The 25800-nt window shown below is 35.4% G+C and overlaps 1 protein-coding gene across 1 annotated transcript in view; it reads right to left on the minus strand.

Moving 5' to 3' along the window:
* LOC119075005 (dynein heavy chain 3, axonemal) overlaps positions 1–25800 on the minus strand; it is a 71945-nt gene that overhangs the window by 31553 nt on the left and 14592 nt on the right. The window contains exons 15-27 of the mRNA XM_037181408.1: positions 25509–25723; positions 21958–22148; positions 19743–19927; positions 17048–17165; positions 16744–16891; positions 15390–15547; positions 14897–15316; positions 14573–14840; positions 13792–14061; positions 10938–11042; positions 6899–7069; positions 6487–6634; positions 3542–3643 (exon numbers count right to left, since the gene is read on the minus strand). Coding sequence (XP_037037303.1) covers positions 3542–3643; positions 6487–6634; positions 6899–7069; positions 10938–11042; positions 13792–14061; positions 14573–14840; positions 14897–15316; positions 15390–15547; positions 16744–16891; positions 17048–17165; positions 19743–19927; positions 21958–22148; positions 25509–25723 — 2499 coding nt within the window. The remainder of the gene's footprint in view (positions 1–3541; positions 3644–6486; positions 6635–6898; positions 7070–10937; positions 11043–13791; positions 14062–14572; positions 14841–14896; positions 15317–15389; positions 15548–16743; positions 16892–17047; positions 17166–19742; positions 19928–21957; positions 22149–25508; positions 25724–25800) is intronic.

Below are 25800 nucleotides of genomic sequence, written 5' to 3' on the forward strand. Positions count from 1 at the left end.
ATCTAAACTTAATGAAAGCTGTCTGTAGTGAATGAATTTTCCTTCACTTCTCCAATGATACCCCCATATACTCATGTATGGACACATGGAAAAGCTGTTACTGCACCAGTATTCGAAAATAAACTGTTACAGTTAAAGTATGACCTAAATAACCAATTATTTACAGTAATTTACGGACAGTTTTAAGCGATGAGGGTAAATGCTTCATAGAATTCCGATAAGAATACATTAAAAAACAGACTCATTACTAAAACTGATACTGTTCAGCACACGTAAATACTGTCACTTTCGAATCTAAGCTGTTTTTGCTGTTAATCTCCGCTTCACTGGTTTCTCTAATTTAGTCTGTTATTTCAAATGGTAGGTGAGAGAAATCAGGAAAATTGTGAATAATAAGACCAGCCCTTATATCCAATATCTTTAATCTTCCTCATCTCCAATTTGTTTTATAAAAAAATCGTTAAGTTTTCGAGTACTGCTGTAGAACCATTTTTTAGTTAGAATGAGCATGTCTACCGATTAAAAATTATATTTCAGGAAATAGTCACAAAAATCCATCGGGGAGGCAACAATTTAGCCACTTTATGATCTTTAAAAAAAGTGTATTTTTGAGACATGTCGTAGAACAATTTTTCGTTTAGAATTATGAGCTGCATCGATTAAAAATATAATTTTTTTTGCTGTTTCTTGACTAATTCTTTCAAAAGGTTTAGCTACAATTTGACATTTAGACCGATGTGTGCACCACATTGGGAACCTAAACATCACAAATAGACACATTTATATCTGCACAGACAGCCAAGTAGCGCTTAAAGCTCTATCGGCATTCGTATTCACGTCAGAATTAGCTCTAAACACATGGAAAGCCCTAAATAAGCTTTCATTAACACATAAAATCATTTGGATTCCTAGCCGTTCTGGCTTTGAGGGAAATGAAAGAGCAGACGAACTAGCTAAGATTGGAGCTCTTAATTTATTTACTGGACCAGAACCAATAACAGGTATACCTGAAATTAACAAATTAAGGAAAAAAGCATTTACACAATATTGGCAGAACATTCCTGGATGCCGTCAAGCAATGCATCAATATAAATAAGAAAAACTCAAAGTTTCTAATAAATATCAGCAGAACAAGACAAAAATATTCACTGGACTGGACATTATGGCTTCAACAATCACTTATGTACCATTGGAAAACGAATTATTTCAAGCTGTCATTTGTGTGATTACCACACAGATTCAGTCGAGCAATACCTCTGCAACTGTCCGGCTCTTACCGAAAGTAGGCGAAAGTTCCTAGGGGGCTATTTAATCAACCACAAATTGATTATAAGGTAAAAGCAAAATAAAATGATCGACTCTGGTTTTTGACAATTGAAATTCAATTGTCAAAAACCAGACTCGATCATTTTATTTTGCTCTCATTTTACATTTGAAACCACAAAACATCCTGAACTACATAGCTAGTACAGGCAGATTCACTTAACCCACAAATGTAAGGAAATAAGTAATAGTAAGCACAATAGACTCACACAGATGGCCTCCGTGCGTGTTCGACTAGTTCGAGCTACTTTCTTTAATAAAGAAAATAGACTGATGAATCTCTAATGTTAACGTATAATATAATTGTCTGTATCTGTATCGGTAGCTTAGTTGCACCCGTTTTCGCCACCATTTAGCTAAACGGTCCCGTATTGTTTCAAGTTTTGTCCAAAACTTTGAATTGAATAATTGTGTGCCGATTCTAACTGAATTATAAGTTGGAAAACTATGTTGCCAACTTCGTATAGTTTTGAAAATGATAACCGTAGATTTCCATCCGGAGCAGTAATGTACAACTTTAACAATGCATCGCAAACTATCTTAAATTACATACGTAGGCTACTCACACTCACTCTTTCCACTATAACTAGGTCCCACCTTTTGAAAGGGTCAGCTCCCTTGACTGACACTTCTCTAAATGTATTTTTGACGTATTCATAAAAACTTGTCACATTTAATACATAATATATTTACTATATTAATCACTCCACGCAAATGACCGTAAAATTTGACAAAAAAAATTTCTTGGAAACTATCGAGCGTAAGGTGGAATGATTACTGACAACTTTTTCTTATAAATTTTCAATTTTCAAGATTTTCAATCAACCTCAAATCATAAATAAATATGACTCGTGTAGATTCCCACTCGTATGAGCTGTCTATTATTCTGTTTGATTGCCTTTTCGTTAAATCAGAGTATATGCGAAGTATGTTAATGTGGAACGAGGACTTTTTCACAAAATAAACGAACAAACGTCAGAGACGAACATCTTCTCTTACACTTTTGCGTAAAAAGAGGAAGTCCCCTGTACTGGTACTTAATACACCTTCACATGGTGACATGGTAATAAATGAACTTTATTAGTTTTTGGTTCATCGTTAAAGATACCTCAGTTTACCAATATTTTCGGTAAATTGGTACCAATTTCGACTCTATAATGGTAGAGGGATTTAAAATATTTGTAAAAGGAGAAATTTATTGGTAGACCGAGAAAAAAATCCCTCGATTTCCCATTCACAAAAACTTCAATCGTGAATAAAATGTCACGACTCGTGCGAATTACGGCCCTCGCTTTGCTCTGGCCGCAAACTTCACACTCGTGATTTTTTTTACAATATTCTCTATGATTCAATTCCATGTATTTAAAAAAAATCAGAAATTAGTTGAGATAATTCATCTTATATTGCCTAAAAAAATTTAACTTTTTTATTAAAATTTCTTACACTTTTTAATCAAAGTGTGCTAATGTGATAACAGACATTTTGCTGGCGTAAGATATGGTTGTACAGGGAGTAAAAAACTACTTACTTGATAAATGACAAACAACTTGATAGTCAACTATCAAATTTGTTAGTCAACTATCAAATTGTTAGTCAACTATCAATTTTGTTATTCAACTATCAAATTTGTTAGTCAACTTAGTGCTACATAGCTCATCTTCGAACTTAGCCTCGGTATTTTAATTCCACGTATTAAAAAAAGATTCATCCAAATTGGTTAAAAATTACTCAAGTTATCGTGCCCTCAACGATTTTTTGTTACCCACATTTAACGTTTTTCATAGCATTTCATACATTTTCAATCACAGTGAACCTTTGTGTTGCCCACATTTTTCGATATTTTCTGGTGTAAGACCCTGACTTTCAGTCAAGGGAATAATTTGATATCCATACACTCAACTTTATGTTTGTTACTCCTAACTGTTTCGTTAAAAAAAAAATGCTTTAAACATATTTAGCTCGCGTAATACCGAAATTATGATATCCATTGTATCAAGTTATAGTTCGGCAATTAACAAACTGAATACTATGGATACGGCAAAACTTCCAAACACACCAAAACTCTAATTGAAATGCATATATGTTGCTTCCATTTTCAGTCAGACGAATTTGTATTTTATTATTTTAATTACTGAATTATTCGTGCATTAAAACATATTCCGCATAATATGCACACGTCTGTTACAAAATATTCAACTAATTTCTCTGTTATACTCACCAACTTCATCAAACTTCCAATAATATCGTAATTGTGAAGCCCAATCGAAATTTCCGGCTTCTTGAACATCTTTGTCCACCAAATGTTTGACGATATCTCGTGCTAGAATACATAACAATTCGAATAATTTTTTGAATGAATAAAAGCGGTTTGTAACTTCAGTCTATTAAAATTAGACTGCATGGTTTGATTCTGAATAAATAATTGGGAATGAATGGAAATGTTAGTGGTGAAATTACTAGCGCCTTTCCTGTTGTAATATATTCAGACTTGTCTATTGAAACTATGTGCATCGCGATATTGTCGTATTAATTAGTATTTAAATTAGTTTGATATTCGGATGGGTGTTGTAGTGGACGATATCTCATCCATAGACGGACGGACTAGATGTTATTATTCGTAGGACCGTAAAGGAAATGCACATGAACGGTAATTTGTTTTATATATTTCGTCTGAGCGTCAAACCATCTACCATTCCTCGAACATAGAAAGCCCTTCACAATTCTTGTAGTATTTAATACTGTCACGTACCGCGACGACTGAGAGGCCTCGGTCTAGTCCGGTCATAGTAGGAAAATCTACTACACTTTTATATATCAAAACGACTTTCTAAAATAGACGATCATCTCATTCAAAGCATGGCTGACTGTAGCGAGGAAATGATTTCTTGTGTCCAATCATTAACCATACAAGCGACAGCACAAAAGTACTAAAGTACCAAGTCTGCGGCGTTCAACACTTTCAAAATAACAGCAAGAGCAGTGACTTCGTATGATAGTATGCAATAAAAATTTGATTAAGCACAACATCAGTTATGCAAATCTGTTCGGTGTTCCCGGTGTAGAGAGGTCTTAAACTATGTCACAAATGTGGCCGATAGAATGAACCGATTCCCCATGTTGCCGAAAGTAGCCCATCTAACAACCAAGAAATCATCGCCAGACGTAAAGCACTCCATTACCAAATTACTGCGGCAAAGACTTTCAATGTTTTGAGGAAGTTTACGCTGTGGACAAAGAGGGACAGTTATGTTTTGGCAATATTGTTGCCTTCGTCACCCTTCGTCGGCTGACGCGTTTATAGTCGACCCGAAAATTCGGTACGAAACCAACAGAGTTCATCAAGATTCTAAAACAGTGACCGAAAAAGCGAGCAATGCATCCCATTATACGCTGAAAAGTACACATCCACATAGGGAGCCCTGGTCCTCACATTCATCTAAATCTAAAACTTCGAGGAGACCAATACAGTAAGCATTTGTGGGATGAGAAAAAATCAAATCTCATCAAATCATAAAAACGTTTCTGAGGTAATTACGTTCGATGTATATTTATCATCAAATTCCTTAACCTCCAAGTGCACCTTTCTTTATCCATTGCTAATGATCGACTTGATTTATTCTCTTAAAATCTGCTTTAAGGCAATTGAATTCGAATTTTGAATGGAACAACAAACAAGAAAATTTTGTAGACTCGTACCAATTTGCGGAGTTAGTGTACTCGTACTTCCTTGGCAAAATCAGTCAAATAATTTTGTAAGAAACGAAAAGGTATGAACAATAAATTAAATGTGAACGAACATAAGAAGCAAACTTATCCTTCGCGGTTGGAATATTACTGAAGCATTTTTGACGACAATTGCCAACGCACTGCTCCTAGCATGAACATAAGAAATATTTGAAGGCTGATGAAGTCACAGTAGGCAAAGATAGATGACTTGTTTTCGTTGTATGAGTTAAAACACACAATACAATCAATCTCAAGCTGTAGCTCTCATTACAAAAGCCTCCAAATTGGACATTTTGTCAAAGGAGTGTTCCTGCTAGGAGCAGTGCGTTGCAATTGCTTATTGTACGTTTTTGAAGGCCCGCACTACGAGTACGATAGGACTTCGGAGATAGCCCTATCGATACTAGTCATCTGTGGTATATGAACCGAGTCGAGTCGACACAATTAGCTATTCGAAAGACAGAAATGATGATGATAGAAAATCACAACTCGAGCGACCTCCGATCTTGCTGGAATTAACAGTTTTGTCTTTGGAAAATGGTGAAAATAGAAAATTGCAACAAGAGCTATATTTGCTGCCCGAGCGAAATTAGAGAAATTTCATATTTCTCCCGGAGGTGAACCCAACGTTTTTCATGTGCTTGGTTAACAGAATTTCTCCACGAAACAAAAACTCACATGAAATGTAATTCGTCAAAACACAATTTTCTCGTGGCCAATTAGAAAATACGATTAATCACACCAAAGCAAGAAATAGTTATTTGTTCACCGAGGGAAGAAAAGTAGGAAATTTGATTTCGAAGTTGTTGTTTCTGGAGGCTTTGTTGTGTTGACCTCGGAGAAAATGTAGGAAATTGCATTTACTCGGGTGACAAACATCATCATCGAAAGAAAATTTTTCCAACTTTTCTTCCCTAGGTGTCTATTTCTCACATCTGATTTCTGGTGTATTTGTTGTCAAGTTTAATGAAAAATGCTACGAAAACAACGAACTATGCAATGTTCAAGGTTCGTACGGGTCACCTTTCGCCCACACGCCAATATGTTGTTTTTAAGTTGCTGATCTATCGACTATAAATCATAAGTAGATGAACTTAAAATATGCGGAACGAAGTGGATCGAAAAGGTATAATAATTGGTTTAAATGGCGAAAAGGGTTGCGAGCAAACATCAAAACGTAGTAACTACACGAACAGCTTTTCCTGTTATATGTAATAAGTCAAGTCCTTTTCCAACTAATTTGGTTGGTTAGACATCAATGGATGATGAATGAGAAAACTGAACTCGATGGTGGTCGATTAATTATTTATCTGTTTGTGTGTGCAGAGAATATTTGTCTGTTTTGTGAGAAGGGAGTGCTGTCAGCTAAACTATAATGATGAACCAACGTAAATTAACATTTAATTTCAGCAAATATATAATGAATACTTCGCATACCGTGTACGTCCAGAACAATAAGAGCTTCAATTGTAAGCGTAATGCCAGGTGATAAATTTCCTCTGACCAATTCAACAATGGCATCTATTTGATCATTGCATTTCGAAAGGTATGACTGCAGGTCATTCGCAGTAATTGCATCTTCAACCTGTATTAATTGAAGAGGACACACTATTTGTCAGTAATTTGATACTTATCGATGGACAATTACAGCAATACCGCAGGAAGGGCTGTTGTTAGTTAAATTTATTTTCAAACAAAACACATTGCATGTTGTAATGGGAAATGCATTTTAGTGGAAATTCTTTTGTGCCGATTGATGCGATGATAAAGGTTCGAACGGAATATGTTCTACTATTACGAACCATGTACTACTTACACCATACCATTCTATAAAGCATATGACACTAACCTCTTTTGTCCAGGTCATGCACGAAATAGTTTGCACAACTTGGCCCGGCCATGACATTACCCATACAGTTCGTTCCGCATTCCAATAATCATCGTATGCTGCTCGCAATTGATATGCTACACTTTCAAACATTACCAATTGCACTTCTCTCAGCCATTTCTCCACCAGACCCTGTAGATATTTTGCCGATATAATCAGTATAGTGCTATCGATATGGTTAATGTTATTGATCGATTATCTCTGGTATGGAGGAGGCAGAAGTGTGAAAGAAAATGTAGCCACCACATCCTTTGGATATTTACAAAATCATTTGAAAACAAAATTGTTCGCCTTTTGAATAGGAATCGACTTTCAACAAGTAATACATTACAGATACGGAGTCAAAAGAGGATTTTTTGTTATTAAACGGATGCGTAAGAGGCTGATTACTCAGAATTCCCATTGGTAAAAATGCTAAAGATTCAAATGTTTTCTGGCAATTTAGGTTTTACATATACGGCTTCGTTCAGTTACACACAGACGAATTTTATTATGCCAGAATCTACAGTGAAAATTGATGAAAATAACAAACGACCGACGTATAATCCGTTAATTTATTGCTCTGTTAATGAGTACGAAAACAGTGGAACTTTTCTTTTGTTAGCCATGACAATTGCAAAAAAAAAAACAAAAAACAACCCCGGTCTAGCCAACGATAATGAAATAAATTATTTTAAAAGTGTCACCACAGAATTATTTACTTTTATGGGTACATGATTGTTCCGAGTCGAGACAGTCATATTAATATAAGCTGGTGGCGGTAGCTAAAGGGAATGACATTTTAAGTGCAACAATTTTGTTTTTGCAACTGCGCTGCGAAAATTGAATTTTTTCATGTGTCGCGATCGAAGGGTCTTTTTTTCATCGGTTTTCTATGTTTTACTTTTCGTCACTAGTGGTCAAATGGATTTACTTTTCACCACACCTTCTGAACATCTGAACCATTAAACGTAAATAAAAATTCTGCCCTGACCAAATTTCAAACCACCGACAACAAAACCCAATGCTTATCGAGCAACACCTCTAACTCTAACCATTCGGCTATTGAGATAATAGAGAACGTTAGCTAAATGGCCGCTAACGCTAATTTCCAACGCTAAATCCCCCGCTAACGCTAAAATCAACGGTAATGCCCTGTCAATAAATGGCACCATTGTGAATGCATACACATGGACGACGAAATTTTCGATTTATTTTTCATTTATTATTTTAAAAGGTCATCCGGATCAATATTTTATTACTGCAATCCGTAGATCTTATTTGCAGTAAGGTAGCGACACTGTGCTGGAAAAAATCTATTCACTTTACAATGCGCTGTTCGACGACAAACATCCTCCACTACACTACAAACACGTGGTTAACCTGCAATTGAAACACCTGAAAATAATTTTGTGATTATTACTCCCACGATGTGATCGGATTAACATTTTATTAATGGAATTAGTAGATCTGACTTATAGGAAGCCAGCGGAATAAAGTTGGAAAAGTTTTATTCACTTTTGATTGCAATAAAACGTTTTACGAATCACATTTTCCAACTGTATGTTCGTCGTGTGGAGGATACTATTTGTAACATTAAAAAGAGAATAAAAAACGTTTCCAGCTCAATACCGCTTGCTTCCTACAAGTCAGATCTACTAATTCCATTGATAAAATGTTAATCCGATCACATTGTGGGAGTAATAATCACAAAATTAATTTCAGGTGTTTCAATTGCAGGTTAACCACGTGTTTGTTGTGTAGCGGAGGATGTTTGTCGTCGAACAGCGCATTGTAAAGTGAATAGATTTTTTCCAGCACAGTGTCGCTACCTTACTGCAAATAAGATCTACGGATTGCAGTAATAAAATATTGATCCGGATGACCTTTTAAAATAATAAATGAAAAATAAATTGAAAATTTCGTCGTCCATGTGTATGCATTCACAATGGTGCCATTTATTGACAGGGCATTACCGTTGATTTTAGCGTTAGCGGGGGATTTAGCGTTGGAAATTAGCGTTAGCGGCCGTTTAGCTAACGTTCTCTAATATAATCGCAATGAACCAATTTGAAGCGTACATAAATGCAGTCTACTTGATCGTTCATAAAATTTTTCGTTTATACAGAAGAATGTATGTTAGAGGTAGAGTTATGCGATCGCCCAACGATTTTTGTGATATTTGTAACGTGATTTTATTGTGATCTTATTGTAAGACTGAATTTTCTTAAATCCAATAAACGAAATTGAAAAATGAAAAAGTTATGTTTTGCATTTCAAAAGTTCATTTTTCGCAGCTTGTTGAAATTACTAATTCAATGACGAATGAAATGTTTGCGAAATGGTTTTTTCTTTCTTCATAAATTCGACTATTGGTTATAAAAACATTCATCAAGCTGAAAACAGACGGGCAACAACAATTGTTCTGAAGTTTGTATCCTGCGTTTCTTCTGCTTTCTTTGAGTTGTTACTTATTAGAACTCCCCGTACTTCCAGAAGATGCGGGAATATACAGAAATAAGTAAAATAAGCATAAATATGTGGTGTCACAGTGCAGTCTTTGAAATAATTCATAATTATCAAAAAACGGTAAGGTTTTTTATGGAAATATAAAATTTGACGTGAACGTAAAGAGAAGTGTTCGGACTGGAAATCATGCCCGCACGTTAGTAAGCGGGCGTGACGCAAGTCCAATACCAAAAATGTCTTACAAAAAAATTTTTGGGGACGGCGGAGCGTATTTACAGCAACTTTTTGACTTCTTTCCTTTGGCTCCAATGGCCCTTAAACTGGGATGTCTGGAATCTTGGAATCCATCAATCAACCGTTACTGTAGCTTCAAAATTGGCCGAGATATTGAACTTCGAGATATTGATGTTTGTATGAAAATGAACAAAATCTCGAATTTTCAGATATTGCAAATCGCCTACGTTAGTTAGTTAGTTCCTATGGAAAAGTGGATACAGCAACTCCTAAACGTTTCTATAGATTTTCCTGAAATTTTGGTTATAGGCTAATAATGGTCCAAAAATAAGAATGGAATTTTCAAAAATTGAAAAAAAATCCATATCTTGGGAGCTGGAGCTCCCCCTAGTCTCCATACAAATGCTATATAAAAGCCAATTTGTATGGTAATGTGGTGAAAGGTATGTGTTGTTTTGGGATGTGTTTCTTGTTGGAAATTGTGTGGATTGTTAAGTTATAACTTCCACTAGGTTGGTTCCTAAAATTTGGCATGACAGATGATTCCTCTGGCACTTCCTAACTTCTATCTGTTATTTTGATGGATTTGGGTTGTTTTCGATATAAGTGAGGTGTTCCAAGGTTGGTTCCTAAATTTTAGGATGACAGATGATGCCTCTGGCACTCCCTAACTTCTATAGGATTTTTCGATGGATTTGAGATATTTTCGACATGAGTGAGGTGTTCCAAGGTTGGTTCCAAAATTTTGGGACAACAGATGATTCCTCTGGCACTTCCTAACTTCCGGCGGATTTTTCAATGGATTTGGGTTATTTTCGATATAAGTGAGATGTTCCAAGATTGGTTTCTAGATTTTAAGATTCAGACTGATTTCTCTAGAATTTTTTAACTTCCATAAGGTTTTTCAATGTTACAAAAGTGGTGATATCAGTCAAAACTTACATATACTTACAAAATAAAACTTTTGCGTACGGCACACAATGCGTCACCCTTATCATCTATATCGTCTATATCAGTTATTTTGTAAGTAAGATAAAGGACTTGCGTCACATTTACCCTTTAAGGGTTATTTGACTGATGTTTCTTTTTATATTCACGACCTATTTTTAAAAAAATGCGCTGTGACACTGGGTAGCTATGCCTAAACAGAGTCGATTGTACTTATTCGCCGTTTCTGTCGTTTCCCGCATCTCTTTGGACAACGAAAGAAATGCGTTCATGAAGAAAATTGATCTTGGTATTACGTTCACAACAACATACATACAACATACACAACAACGTACATATTCTTGTTATGCGGCATAGGCCTAATACTCACATTAGCTGAACTCGGATTAATCCTTTTTTTCAATGGTACCTCTTCACCCTCGGCCGAAATCATAGCCGTTATCTCTGCGTTTTCGTCAAACGCCAAAGAGTTTATCTGAAAAACCAAAAAAACAATTTATTATCCGATGAATTCACAATTTAATTAGCGATGAACGCCGTCCATCTGACACGTTTATTTCCTTGTTTAAGAGTTTGTCCGTTGACGTGACAATGGAAAGGGTGGACCATATGCGACTGCAGTGTATCATACGCGACTACAATGACTACAATGTCGGTCAGAGAAATTTGTGAGAACTTGAAAATTATAAGTAACATCTGGAAAGTGCTCCAATTTGATTTGCATATTTTCTAGATGGGACGATGAGTGCTCAACAGATTTTCAAAATTTTTGTTTTCTTTATTTAAGAATGTATGCTTTACAGATGAACGAAATCGATCTAATGTTCTGGAAGTTTATTCCCGGCAGAATTTTTTCCTGAATATTTAATAGCCGACAACTACAGTAATGCTGGACCGATTTTCTCTGTTTTAGAATAGAGTAAAAATTGCCAATTATTTTTGGATGTTCGCCCACGTCCTGTGGTATTATCTCCCAACATTTGCCTTCGGCTTAAATGTTTCTTCTTACAATCATTTTTAACTCATTGCAGCGCGTTTGGGCTTATGTATTATCTGGTAGAGAATGGAGTTTTGAAATTAAAATAAAAGAATTTTCAATGTCATAAGTTCATCAGTCAATGGACCTAAGGTGTGACCTTTTTTTTTTAATTAATGCTCTTGAAGAGGGATGATTTTGAAAAATAGCCGACCGAAATCGAGCGCATTATTATCCAGTGGAATTTTTTACATGTGACCACAAAGGTATTCGACCGTAGAAGCTAAAATCTTTTTTTTTTAATTCTTCGAAGATTGTGTTGCTAGTGGGACATGGTCAAAAACCGAAAACATGCACTTTTCTGACAAAAAAAAATCCATTTACACGAGCCATACAAGGTCGTGTGGGGTGTCATTAGAAAGGTAATTTTATGTACATCCGGAGCAAATCAGGTCTTATTGGCCTTAACATTCTTCCACACTGGGACATGTGCAGTTGTAGTTTTCAACCGAAAAACGGCTGAAAACTTACAGAAATTTCTCGAGGTACACGAAACGTACATGATCGTGTTGGGTTTTGGAAGCACTTACGATGAAATATTAGAAGTTGAAATGTTTGAGTGCTCATATTTCAACGTAGATGCTTCCAAACCCCCGTCCTACTCGTCCTGAGACAACATGACACCCCACTCGAGTATGGATGACTTTTAAACCCAATAAGACCCTATTTGCCCCGAAAGTACATGCAACTACTGTTCTAATGACACCACACACGACCCTGAATGGATCGTGTAACTGGAGAAACTTCTGTAAAGTGCATGTTTTCGATTTTGATCACCTCAGCCATACAAGCTTTGAAGAATTTTGTAAAGAAATGTCCAGAAAGGTGACACATATAAAAAATTCCACTGGAAAATGCATCCGATTTCGGTCGGCTGTTTTTTTCAAGAGAATCCCTCAGATTTAGGTTGGGCTTTTATGCACCCACACCAGTTTCATCCACTCAATGACTAATTAAATTTATGTGCAACTGAAAAACAATGAAAATCCATTGAAAATATTTTATTTTTCTATTAATAGATTAAGGTTGTATGTGTTTATTACGCAGGTGGAAGCACTGGTTTTCAGTTGGTATAGAGTGTTTAAGTAGAGCGAGATGGAAAGTCAACTCGGGGTCTGCTGTCATCGATAATACAAAAGAATCTGACAGCAGACCCCGAGATGGAACAATAGGTTATCGTTTTGCCACTCTATAATGTACCAATACGCGACTCGCTCGACAAACGAATAATGAGAAACAAATTCATTACCCTATTGCTGTTTGTCGGATTGGTTGTTTTATTAAAAACGTAAATTTAAATTGAACAGCAGAATATGACGATGAAAATTAATCATTTTAATATATTTTCCAGAATTTTCCAGCATTTTTCACTTGCTATTTTAAATCGGAATGCAAATTTTGTATTGGTTGTTGACGTGAAATGCGAGATTGCCCGTACTGAAAATTTTCACTTTAACATAAATCGATTTTACCCGGAATCCATTTAAACACCGATACCGGTGTATCACGCTTTACAATAGTGGACAATGTAATTTGGAAGGAGCGAGGCTACAGACATTTTTCGTTTACAGGAAGAAAAAAAAAACTTTTCGTTCATTTTCATTAAATGACAAAGAATTAATTTGCTTTATGCTTGTTGCCTTGAAATGGAGACGAAAATATTAAGCGAATATTTACATTTAATGTTCAAAATTTTCGTTTTGTATAACGAACAAAAGAGAGACCAAGAAAATATCTTATTTTTATATTTCCTGCGATGAAAAATACTTTTCGGTTGGAGAGATGGGTGGAATGGGGGAATGAGAGAGTATAGAGGAATGTAATGCTTTTGGGGGTATAATTGTTGCGGTATTAGCGTATAGCCACGATTTTTTTTTTTTAATTAATGTTAATATCGTTGTCTTATGCGAAATGGATCCAAATTAAAATAGCATAGCTCATAATATTATCAGCATTTAAATGGTTTTTGTTTCTTTGGGGGTGCGGTGGGTATATTAAAATTAAATTTCTTGTGAATTTTTGACATATTTATAATCTTCGTAATGAATTTTAATTAGGATGAAAATGGGAATTTAAAAGCGGCAGAAAAACACAATCCATATCCAAAAAATTTGAGAAGAGCTCAGCAAGATTATTATGATTTGTATAAATTTTGTAGTGGAGCAATTTCAAAGCAATAAAAACTTACCCCCTCGAAGCATTTCTTTAAGTGTGGCTGTACTCGTTTTGCGTCCTTTGTTTCCGATAGAATTTCCAACAATTCGTCGTTCGATAGGAAAAAGAATCGGGCGAAATAGAGTCGCTTCTTTTCCAGATAAGTATTCAGTCCTTTCTGTACGCCTTCCAAGTCTGTGTGGGACTGACGTAGTTGTTGTAACATTTTTGGATAATCGGTTGCTTGGATAACCCGTCGATCCTGAGCCGTACTGGCCATTATTTTTCTCCATATTCTGTCGACCTGTTTGATGAAAATATTATGGAGACAATGTTTTCATGTACCGGCTGCAATGCCGTCTTTAAGCAATTAGGGCAATTTTTAAATGGGCTTCAAATGTGTATGTTACTGCGAGTCGAAAAAAAAAACTTATTTTTAGACTCAGGCGTTAAATGTCTGTATCAATGGCGATTTCCCTTTTTGCCCATATGGAAAAGAAGACACTGACTGCCTGCCGTTGATTTATTAATTTTCTTCAATTTTTTTGAATTTTCATGAATTTTCTTGGAATAGAAAAAATCAAGAAAACTGGTGAAAACAATTTAAGTTTTTAGATGCCATCGATTCTTCTAAATTTTCTTTTATCAAATTCATCAAGAAATTTCCCAGAAAAATTCCATGATTTTCCTAAAATTTTCTCAATTTTCTTAAATTTTTCGAAAAGGCAAAAAATTATCAAAGGACAGTGTAACGTCACAATCTCAGTGGCGCCGAGTTTACGGGGACATCTACCGGAACAAAGTGTCGCACTTACGGATTTGAAATTTCTACCCTCTACCGGCATTTGTTTCATTATATCTTCCGAACTGAATATGGGCTCCAAATACATCCATGTCGATTGCACCGACATCCAGACATCCATGATATCTTGCATAGAAATTAACTTATTTTCCCAGTTGGTCGCTTTCTCACCCAACGCGCTTATAAACGGTGAGCTTCGCATTGATTGCGACTTCAAGATGTGATCGTCAAGCAACGCTTGGATGTCGTCGAGTGCAGCCAGAATATGAGTGTCCGAGTCCCTAATTTAGTGGTAACTGAGTGATTCATACATTCCATGCTACAGACATTGTTCTACCTGTAGTTCATTAATTCAAACGAAACTTCTTTCCATTCGGCCTTCATGTTACTCAATTGTAAATTCAATTCGAACTCGTTACCGGCAGCATTAGATATTTGTTCCAACCGTGTGGCAATGCGACCGATATCAATGTCCATCATATGACATAGTGTTGGATATAATAGTGGGTTGCAGGGCTGGCCTAATTCATCGGAAATCATACCCCAGTGACGGTCAGTCATGCCTTCACGACAAATTGAATCCAGTATCGGAAGGATAACTTTGAATTTGTCAATTTTTAAGCGAACTTGATCGGCAATCCTTTTCGCTTGCATGTTTCCACCAAGTGTTTTGATCAATTTTCGAATCGCCTTGGACATGGCATCTACTTGTTCTCGTATAAGATCGCCGTTCAGATCCTCAAATGAACCATAGTACCTGATAAATGCAGAAATATTTATGCAACAATATACTCTACCAATGGAAGAGTATAGGATCGTCATCACCATACCAGACTTCGTAACATTTCTCGAATTGATAGGCCGTTTGCCATAGTGTCTCAATCGGAGTCATTTTGTCAATCATTTCAGCCAATATCGGAAATGGAGTCACGAAAATTTGCAGCAACGTTTCGTCTTTGTTAATAGACTTTGCCTCCTTGGTACAGTTCTGAAATGAGTCATTACAATTGAAACAAAATGTTAAATAGAGGTAGTTCTGGCACGGATCGGAAGGTTGATAGTGAAATAGAAATCAAAAGAAGTAACTACGGTCTATGGAACAGTCCACCTGTTCTCAGAATACCAACATGTCCCTTTATGTTTAATATTCTACATGGGGATGTCAGATCAACGAAAGAGATGGAGAAGCAGCTCTGTGGACCCCACATTACTTTGAGTATTTCAAAAGGCCACGGTTTCAAACCAGTGCAATTACCCGATGTTACGAAAAACATTCGTTCTACGACTTTCAGTTTAGGCCATCCTCGTTGGGGTCTTCGAGGGATCAAAAATAAAAGTTTAAAGTTGGATGATGCAATAATATGGCATAAAATTCACACCGTGGTCTTATGAGAGCCTAGGGTGAAGTCGGGCACTAGTCTACGAAGAATCGTGTCTTTGATATTTTTTAAACATCGACAATTTTAGTATCTTCTTATTCGAGTATTCGAGTATACTACTTCGTACGGGGTAAAAACAAAATATTCTTTGAAGTAAATCCTCAAATTGAGAGAAAAACCTTCAAATCCGACAAAGAAAACTCCACATTCCATCTATCTGTAACATAAAGTTTGATGTTTGTTGGTTTGTTTGTTTATATACTTGAAGTTAAACTTGGCATACCTACTACTGAGGAAAAGTTGAGATTAATGTTTCAGTTTCATGCGTTATTTGACGCACGTTTTTTTCCTCATTTACTTCGTCGATGCGTTCTCTGTACGGAGAAACATTTTTGTAAAGTGTGACAATTTTTGGCACGTGAAAATGTTTTCTGGGAGACTTTATGTTTGGCAAGGCGCAAGGAAAACATTTTCCACTCGGGAAAAAAATTTGACGCGCGAAAATATTTTAAATATTTTGCCATTAAAGCCGAGCAAAGCCGGGTACTCCACTAATATTTGATGAAGCAAGTAAATCTTTGTTTAACCTCAGCCAGTGACTCTCATTTTTCAAATAGCACGTTATATTACATTAATCGAACGAATGTTTATCAATTCAATTTCGTTCAAATAAATTTTAATTTTTTTTTGCCCATCATAAATTGCTGACCTAATCAACATCGATCATAATAAATCAATTTACTCATCAAAATTAATGGTTCATCATCGTTTTTTTGCAACTAATAAATTGATGCTAAATTTGTACCTCTAACACAGTCATTATTTTCTCCGTCGCATCGCATTTATCTTTCATCTCATCGACCGACATAAACTCTTTAGTCTCTTTGATACGGAACGCTTCCATTTTCGTTTTTTCACTGAGCAGATATTCTTCGAATGCCGCTCGCTTATCCCTGTTGTTAGAATAAATAATCGAAAGTGAGGTGAAAATTGTGCTAATAATTTAAATTAGGATTTTTTTGCGATGTGCTACATAATGTAAAATTGCAAATTCGTTTGCTCTTCAACACATAAAACATTTAACGGTAATGAAAGCGGTTTCAACTTACTTCAAAGCCACTTCCAAATTCTCTCTAACCACTCCCAATCTATAACCACTCAATTCCAATACCTGCTCCAATTCATTTGGCCATAGAAATGTACGTGAGTTTAGATAAATATCATCCTCTGTGTATTGTTAAAGGTTTATTTCAACGGCGGAAACGGTGCGGAGGTAGATTCGGTTAGATGGAAATTGTTGAGAAGAAAAAGAAAATTATTAGCTTTGAGGTGGTAAATTTTCGGATATAGTCGAAATATTCCGATATAAGATAAATGGTTTGATGTATACCGCATATAAATTTGGCGCAAATAAAATTGGGTTTAAAGTTTATGCTGCATTGGTCGGATATTACAACAACAAAAAATATTAATTTATCATCCCAAGATTTTCCCTGAAAATTCATTTTGTTGGTCGTAGTCAGAAGACACATTGCAGACTTTTCGTTACTGTTTTCATTATTTAGCGAGAACATGGCGATAGACTCGCATTAGACTGAACTTGTACCGAATACTTATGGCCTGTTGCACAAATCACGTCACACTATCTTGCGGATTTTTCGACACCCTACTGGTAAACCAACTGGTAAAAAATTATCACAAATTTGTAATGAGAAGAGACGAAGCATTGAGAATCTGTGTCCATCAAATATTTAGTTGTTCTGTTCTCAATGCTTCGTCTGTTTTCAGCATAAGAAAATTTGGTCAATTTTGATAAAAATAGTTATTTGTTTACTGGGCGGACAATGTCTTGACAAAATTTTGACGTTTTGCTTGATGACAATTCGTGTAAGAAAATTTCTATTTTCTTCCCATGGATAGAAAGTCGAGAAAGAAGAAATTTCCAATTACATCAATATTTTAACAAGGCATATTGAGTGGAGCAATTAAGGTTAATCACACCGCACATATAAAAGTGCATCTATCATGCTGCCACACTTGTCTGATTTGTGTGATTAAACTGATTTTCTCCTTTTAGAATACCTTGAGAAAAAATAGCATTTTGTTGATGCTTAGTGTGATGTCGAAGGCAGTGGTATCAAAATTTCTCTGTGACGCTTCGCTTTGTCCGCAAAACTTGGCTCTTGATGGAATTTTCCCCTAGGTAAACTAACTATGGAAAACTCTTGAAATTGATGGAACAGCAGTAGAATCGAGCCTTTGTTGCACTATAACTACGTGACATAATCTAATCAATAAGCGTACATGCACCTCAGGCCTTGTAAAAGAGATTTCTGAAAAGAAATTACACTTCATCGACCTTCGGAAGCCCAACCATTATCTGCCTAGTTAGGACGAGATAGTGCTAAAAACCGTTCATCAATTGCCTTTTGGGGACAAAGAATCCTCGTCCGACATACCAAATCGTTTTCGAAATGATTTCGGTTTCGGAAACGATTAGCTATGGCTAATGTGTATCATATAGCAAACGGTAGATATGTTACAAATCAGGTAAAATGTCTTGAAATCGGGCTCGGTTTATAGGTCTGAAGGAGTAAACAGATAATTGCATTCGTTATATGCTTCCTAGCTGCCTGCACGCGTGAGTGAAACGTCCCTATTTACGTTTATTTGGTTAACAAAACATGTCATAGTTGAGGGAAACATAAAACTTTAGAATGTTAACCGTATGAAGTAGTAGATTACATTAGGTAATGCGAAGGTAAATCATTGCTTAAGTGAGCAATTTGTAATTAGACTAGACGAACTCACAAAGGCTGGCTTTAAGAAACAAACTTTGGGAACTGTCATTTTGGCCAGTGCCGTATCTTCAAAGAGACCAATACCATGAGCCAGGGCGCTGGAGGATACAGGAAAAAGGATACAGGAAAAATAACCACATAAAAACTTGTCTAATTTTGCCGGTAAAAAAAGGGCGCTGGAGAGTTGAATAGTCCAGTAAATATGCTAGGTGCAGCACCAACAAGTGTAAATTTTGCAAGTACAAGTCGAAGTCTAGGTATGCAACTACACATTGAAAACATCGAAATTATTGGCCGGCGATTTCAATTGTGTTTTCGAAAATGCCAGTTGGATTCCCTACAAACTATGTATTGCTGTTTCACAAGAGACAGTTGATTTTAGGCACATTCTCATGTTCTCATGAACAGAACGCAAAAAACTACTATTTTACTTCACGTTTTTAGAAAAGCAAAGGATTCAATGGCATCAGTGACACTACTGTCATTACCACGCGCTAAGACAACCTTTTTTTTAACAGTTATTACTGCCGTAAACATACAATTTATGTACACGTACAGCACAGCAATTTCAATTTAAATATTTATCTCGAAGGTTTATAATCAAACAGTTACCCAAAGTGTGGCTAATAGGAACCGTTTAATAGCAATTTATTTAAGTGATTCACAAGTAATCCAACTGAACTCATAAATTACCTTTAAACAAAAAAAAAGAGAAGCTAACCGAACATAAATTTTTGAATAAAATGTTATTCAATCCCTGAAAGCCGGCCTGGATAGAAGTAGAGGCAGATATTCTAACAAATCTCACGACCAAATAACGAATGCTAATGAAAAACCATTAAAAATGTGTTAACGCTCCAGTGCGTTTCATTCAACAAAATAGCTAAAGAAGCAAAAAAAAAACAAAACATTCACTCATTGAAAACTTTACGAAACTTTAAAAAGGAAACTTTCGAATGGAAAATTCAACATAAAATCCATCAAACTTTACTTCATCACTTACCACTCAGTACAGCATAATGTAATAGAAATAAAACCCTTTCGGCAGCTTTTTGAATATCGCCAGTTAGATTGTATACTTTCTCTTCACGACAGATTGTAATGTAATTTTGTAATTCAACTACTTCTTCCGTTTCCGTCGGCCGTTCACCAGCAACTATAGACATTTCTTCGAATTCATCGCAGATCCTTTACATTGGGACAAAGAGATGGAAAACTAATGAATTAATTTTTATTTACATGTTACATGCGTCGAAAACCGTACTTTTCATGTTTCACGCACTCCTCAGAAATGTAAAATCCAAGTAGAGCCATATTACCATATTACCTCCCTAGTAAAGTAATAGTTATTTACATAACAAGGGATAAAAAGTTGAAAAGTACAGTTTTCGCGTCAATTTTGTTGATCCGAGGCACACAAACACACAAAAACGAGACTTTACGTATTTTTATCACGAGTTATGTAATAGTTATTTGTGTATCAGATTTGGACGATTTACTTCAGGCAATGTCACGAGTTGTGCATGCGAAAATGCTTAAAATCAATCGTCCAAAACAGGCACTCAAAAAAATTTTGATGTAAGGGGCCGAAAACCAGAGAAACATCTCAAAACTCCCTCATTTTGAGGGCATCAAAAGTAGTGCTTGAAACTTGAAAAATATGGTTTTCGACGCATGTAGCATGCATACTGTTTATAACAAGTGCATATCGCCTTCCATTATTTTTTTTGTTTTTGCTTTGGAAATTAGAGATTTTATTTATTTTTCATGGGAATTCCAATCATGTATTGTAACATTGTAAGCCATCAATTTATTCGTGGACGATTATTATTTGCTGAAGGCTTTGTTTTTTGCGCTATGCGATACGATTGAGTTTGAAAATACTTAGAATAAGCTGACTGTTTTAATTGAAATACTGAACTATTATTGTACCATTGATATGATTTCCGTATACGCGCTTTGATATTTGTAGTCGTCGATGTGTTGTACAGTTTTAATTAAACAGTAGGATAAAAAAACTTGAACAACTCTGATATCAAAAGAATCATAGTAAATGACTGTGCAGTCCCTACGGCTTTTTATTTCATCTGTAAATTGTAAAACATACAAGAAAATTTAATACAAACTTCAAAGAAAGATTGAACAATGCCTTCATTGGAAAATTATGAATATTCTCACTCTCTTCAAGTTGAACTTCCGCGTGGAATTTACGCGACGTCGTAACACGGAAGGTGAGTGGAATATAAGCACGTATACTTAAACGGTTCGAACAATATAATCTGCTTTAACAAAACCGCATTAGGAGCTCGATCATTAATTTACGCGTTCCCTTGGAAGGGCCGACATTTGGGGTTTAGGAAAATGTCAGGATTTAACCCATTCTAAGTTCCTGCGTTAAATAGTTTCGCTGAGGGAGCTGCGGGAAATGAATATATATCATTTGGAATTTGGGTTCTCTCTTTTTTCTATTTGGTTTCTAGTGATTATTTGCGAAATCACATGAGGTTGAGGTTAAAAAGTTTGACGGAGAATTGCTGGATTGTTTTTTAAACCACCTATTTCGAAATAATAAAAAAATATTAATGTCTGTATGAATTAGACGTGTAACGAGCTCGTCAAATCCTAAAACTGGTCACTTTTTTGCCTTTTCGTTTAAGCTACAAGCTACAAGGCTATGAAAAGCGCTAAAAAGATTAAAATTTGCTCAATGAAAAAATCCTTTCGCCGCTATTTTTAAACGCAAAGAAAAATTCCAGAATTCATTCACACTTCCACATCAGTATCAACCAACGAAAGAAATAAGTAAAATTCGCTCAGCGACGCTGCATTTATCTAGAAAGACACAACTAGAAGCCCAATTCACTATTAAATCTATTCATTTCCCGCATCTCTCTGCTTACGCTTCTACTTTGAGATCCCTTCCTCACCGAAATATTTTTTTGTGTCAGTGGTGCAATCTATGTACTAGGAACTATGAACATAACTAATAGGACGGATTTTACTAATCTCACAATCGGTTTTTTATATGTCTACTCGTAGACGTATCAACCATTACGCCACTGAGTGCATTCAAACACCTTTTTCGATATATAAAAGTATCAAAAGTAACATATCATAGGGCATTCCCTTGGAAGGGTTGACATTTTGGGTTTAGGAAAATGTCAGGATTCCGTCCATTCTAAGTTAATGCGTTCATAGTTAGTCAAACACTCACATACCTTCGATTCTCCTTCTGATTCAATGCCTTAAAGTAATCGGTGACGAGATCTTGTATCTCCCGGAGTAACGTTATCAAGACTCGATTCACACGACGGCAATCCAGCATGAATAAATTAAATTTTACAAAATCGCGTAAGTAGAAGCATTCCTCAACAATTCCATTCAATTTTTCCATGAATGCAATGAATGTCTGAAATAATGAGAAAAAGTTAAACAAACTGGAAGAGGAAAACAAAAATTAGCGGAAAATCTCGATGTAAACAGTTACATTTTATACGGGTTGAATGAATGGTTACAGTGTAGTTATCTGTAAGTACAGTGATATACAACAGCGCTGACAGAACTTTGTTTTTATCATGCCCGCACGTTAGTTAGCGGGCGTGACGCAAGTCCACTACCAAAAATGTTTTAACAAAATTTTTTTGAGGACGGCGGAGCATATATACAGCAACTTTTTTACTTCTCCCCCTTAACTCCAACGACCCCCAAACTTAGATATTTGGAATCTAGGCATCAATACGAGCTCAACGAGCTATCACACGTTACTACAGCTTCAAAATTGGCCGAGATATTGAACTTCGAAATATTGATGTTTGTATGAAAATAAGCAAAATTTCGAATTTTCAGATAACTGAAATCGCCTACGTTAGTTAGTTAGTTAGTTAGTTCCAGGATCCAGGAACTCCTAAACGTTTCTATAGATTTTCCTGAAATTTTGGTTATAGGCTAATAATGGCCCAAAAATAAGAATGGAATTTTCAAAAGTTGGAAAAAACCCATATCTTGGGAGCTGGAGCTCCCCAAAGTCTCCATACAAATGCCATATAAAAGCCAATTTGTATATGCGTGTGTGCGTTTTGTATATTTTGGCACATGAAATTGATGGCCATGTGTGTTGTTTTGGGATGTGTTTCTTGTTGGAAATTGTGTGGTATGGTTGGGCAGCTGGAAAAATTTAGTCAATTTCGGTGTATGTTGGGCAGCGGGAAAAATTTGGTCACTTTTGGTGTATGTTGGGCAGCGGGAAAAATTTGGTCACTTTCGGTGAATGTTGGGCAGCGGGAAAAATTTGATCACTTTTGGTGTATGTTGGGCAGCGGGAAAAATTTGGTCACTTTTGGTGTATGTTGGGCAGCGGGAAAAATTTGGTCACTTTCGGTGAATGTTGGGCAGCGGGAAAAATTTGGTCACTTTCGGTGAATGTTGGGCAGCGGGAAAAATTTGGTCACTTTCGGTGAATGTTGGGCAGCGGGAAAAATTTGGTCACTTTCGGTGAATGTTGGGCAGCGGGAAAAATTTGGTCACTTTTGGTGTATGTTGGGTAGCGGGAAAAATTTGATCACTTTTGGTGTATGTTGGGCAACGGGACGTATATACAGTTATATTGACATATATATAGCTATATTGACCTATATATAGCTATATTGACCTATATATAGCTATATTGACATATATATAGCTATATTGACCTATATATAACTATATTTACCTATATATAGCTATGTTGACATATATATAGCTATATTTACCTATATATAGCTATGTTGACCTATATATAGCTATGTTGACCTATATATAGCTATGTTGACCTATATATAGCTATGTTGACCTATATATAGCTATATTGACCTATATATATCTATATTGACCTATATATAGCTATATTTACCTATATATAGCTCTGTTGACCTATATATAGCTATGTTGACCTATATATAGCTATGTTGACCTATATATAGCTATGTTGACCTATATATAGCTATATTGACCTATATATAGCTATATTTACCTATATATAGCTATGTTGACATATATATAGCTATGTTGACATATATATAGCTATATTTACCTATATATAGCTATGTTGACCTATATATAGCTATGTTGACCTATATATAGCTATGTTGACATATATATATAGCTATGTTGACCTATATATAGCTATGTTGACCTATATATAGCTATGTTGACCTATATATAGCTATGTTGACCTATATATAGCTATATTGACCTATATATAGCTATATTTACCTATATATAGTTAGTAGGTGACTATATTGACCTATATATAGCTATATTGACCTATATATAGTTAGTATATAGCTATATTGACCCATATATAGCTATATTGACCTATATAGTTAGAATATAGCTAAAATTTTAATTTTTTTTTTAATTTTAAAATTTTTTTCAAAATTTTAAAATAATTTAAAAATTTTAAATAATTTTCAAAATTTTCAAAATTTTTCAAAAATTTCAAAAATTGACAAAACTTTTCAAAAATTTTCAAAATTTTCAAATTTATCAAATTTTTTAAATTTATCAAATTTATCAAATTTTTCAATCTACTAATTCTTCCAAAAGAACTGATATCAGTCAAAAACACTCAAAAGAGTAAAAGTGACGCAAGTCCCTGTGCATACTTCCAAAACAACTGATATCGCTGGAGGTGACGCATTCTCCGCTTGTACGCAAAAACTGTAACAGCAAAAATTTGACCAAAGAAATTCTAGAAACAAAATTTTACCAAAAAAAATTTTGCGTCACAAGTGGCAGATGTTGAGGAAAGTACTTTTAAGAATTTTTTTTAAATAGGCAAGAATACGTCCTAATACGTCCGAATCATCTGCCACTTTGTGACGCAAATTTTTTTTTGGTAAAATTTTGTTTCTAGAATTTGTTAATATAAACAGCTAAGAAGGGCGAAAGTATAGAACTCGTACTCGTACTCCTCTTACCCACCAAGAGCGACATGAAACCCAGACCGTAAAAATATGAAACAAATTGAAATTATTGCATGGGGAACTATCACCCACCTCAATTGAATTGTCATCCGTGGAAGACAAAGATATTTTTATCAGGTAAGTGAAATTAAATCGATATACAGTTCCTATCTTAGTATGATGACTCAACTCAAGATACGAGAATTTTTATTGTACCGTCGCTTAGCCGGGTGAAAATTCCTGAGCGACAATTCTCTGGGCGCCAGTTTCCATCGAGCTGGGTGATAATTCCTGCGCGATAATTTAACGAGTGATTCACATCGATCAGTGTGATAATTCCTCGCACAATAATTTCGATTTATTTCAGTCTCTGCGATAATTTCTTGTGCGAAAATACCAGTCAGAGATAAGAGAGAGAGAGAGAGAAAGGGGGGATTTTTTTCGATAATACTTTGTAATGAACACTTCTACCAACACTTTTCGTGCTGTGAACACGAAACACTGGATGTTTTATCTGAAGTAAAATGATGTTTATTAACAAAAGGGAAATTGTATTGTAATGAAGCTGGTCACTCCAAACCACAATCAAAATTGTAAGTTCGTCAAAAATTGATTTTTCAGTGAGTGGAAAATCACTTTTCGAGCATTCAACGAAATCTATTGTCGTTTTAGAGGAAATGGAGGTCTGTGTTTTCATTTCCATTATTGAGAAAATGACATACATAGCATGTATACAACACAGAGACTAGCAAAAATACCAACTGTCTTTACCGATTTCTATGTCGCCATTGTTAAATAAAAATAATTTTTCAATTTCAATTACTTACCGGTAGCTCTGGTAATTCAGTTTGAACAAATATATTTTCCGTCATTTCCTTTAATTTATTGCTCAATAACGGAAAGTAATACTTATAAATGGGATATAGATACGACTTCGGTCCGGTTTGATTTGCGGCCACTATTTCTTTTACTTCATCGTATAGTTTTAACATATCCACATGATTTTCGTCGATATACATCAAATAACCGAGTTGTTCAACTTCTGGAATGGCAATCATTTATAAAGGGAATGGAGATAAAAATGATTGTTTGGGAGTGAATGCAGTGGAAGAATGGTTA

This window comes from Bradysia coprophila, unplaced genomic scaffold (genome assembly GCF_014529535.1).
Source record: "Bradysia coprophila strain Holo2 unplaced genomic scaffold, BU_Bcop_v1 contig_151, whole genome shotgun sequence".
Lineage (NCBI taxonomy): Eukaryota > Metazoa > Arthropoda > Insecta > Diptera > Sciaridae > Bradysia > Bradysia coprophila.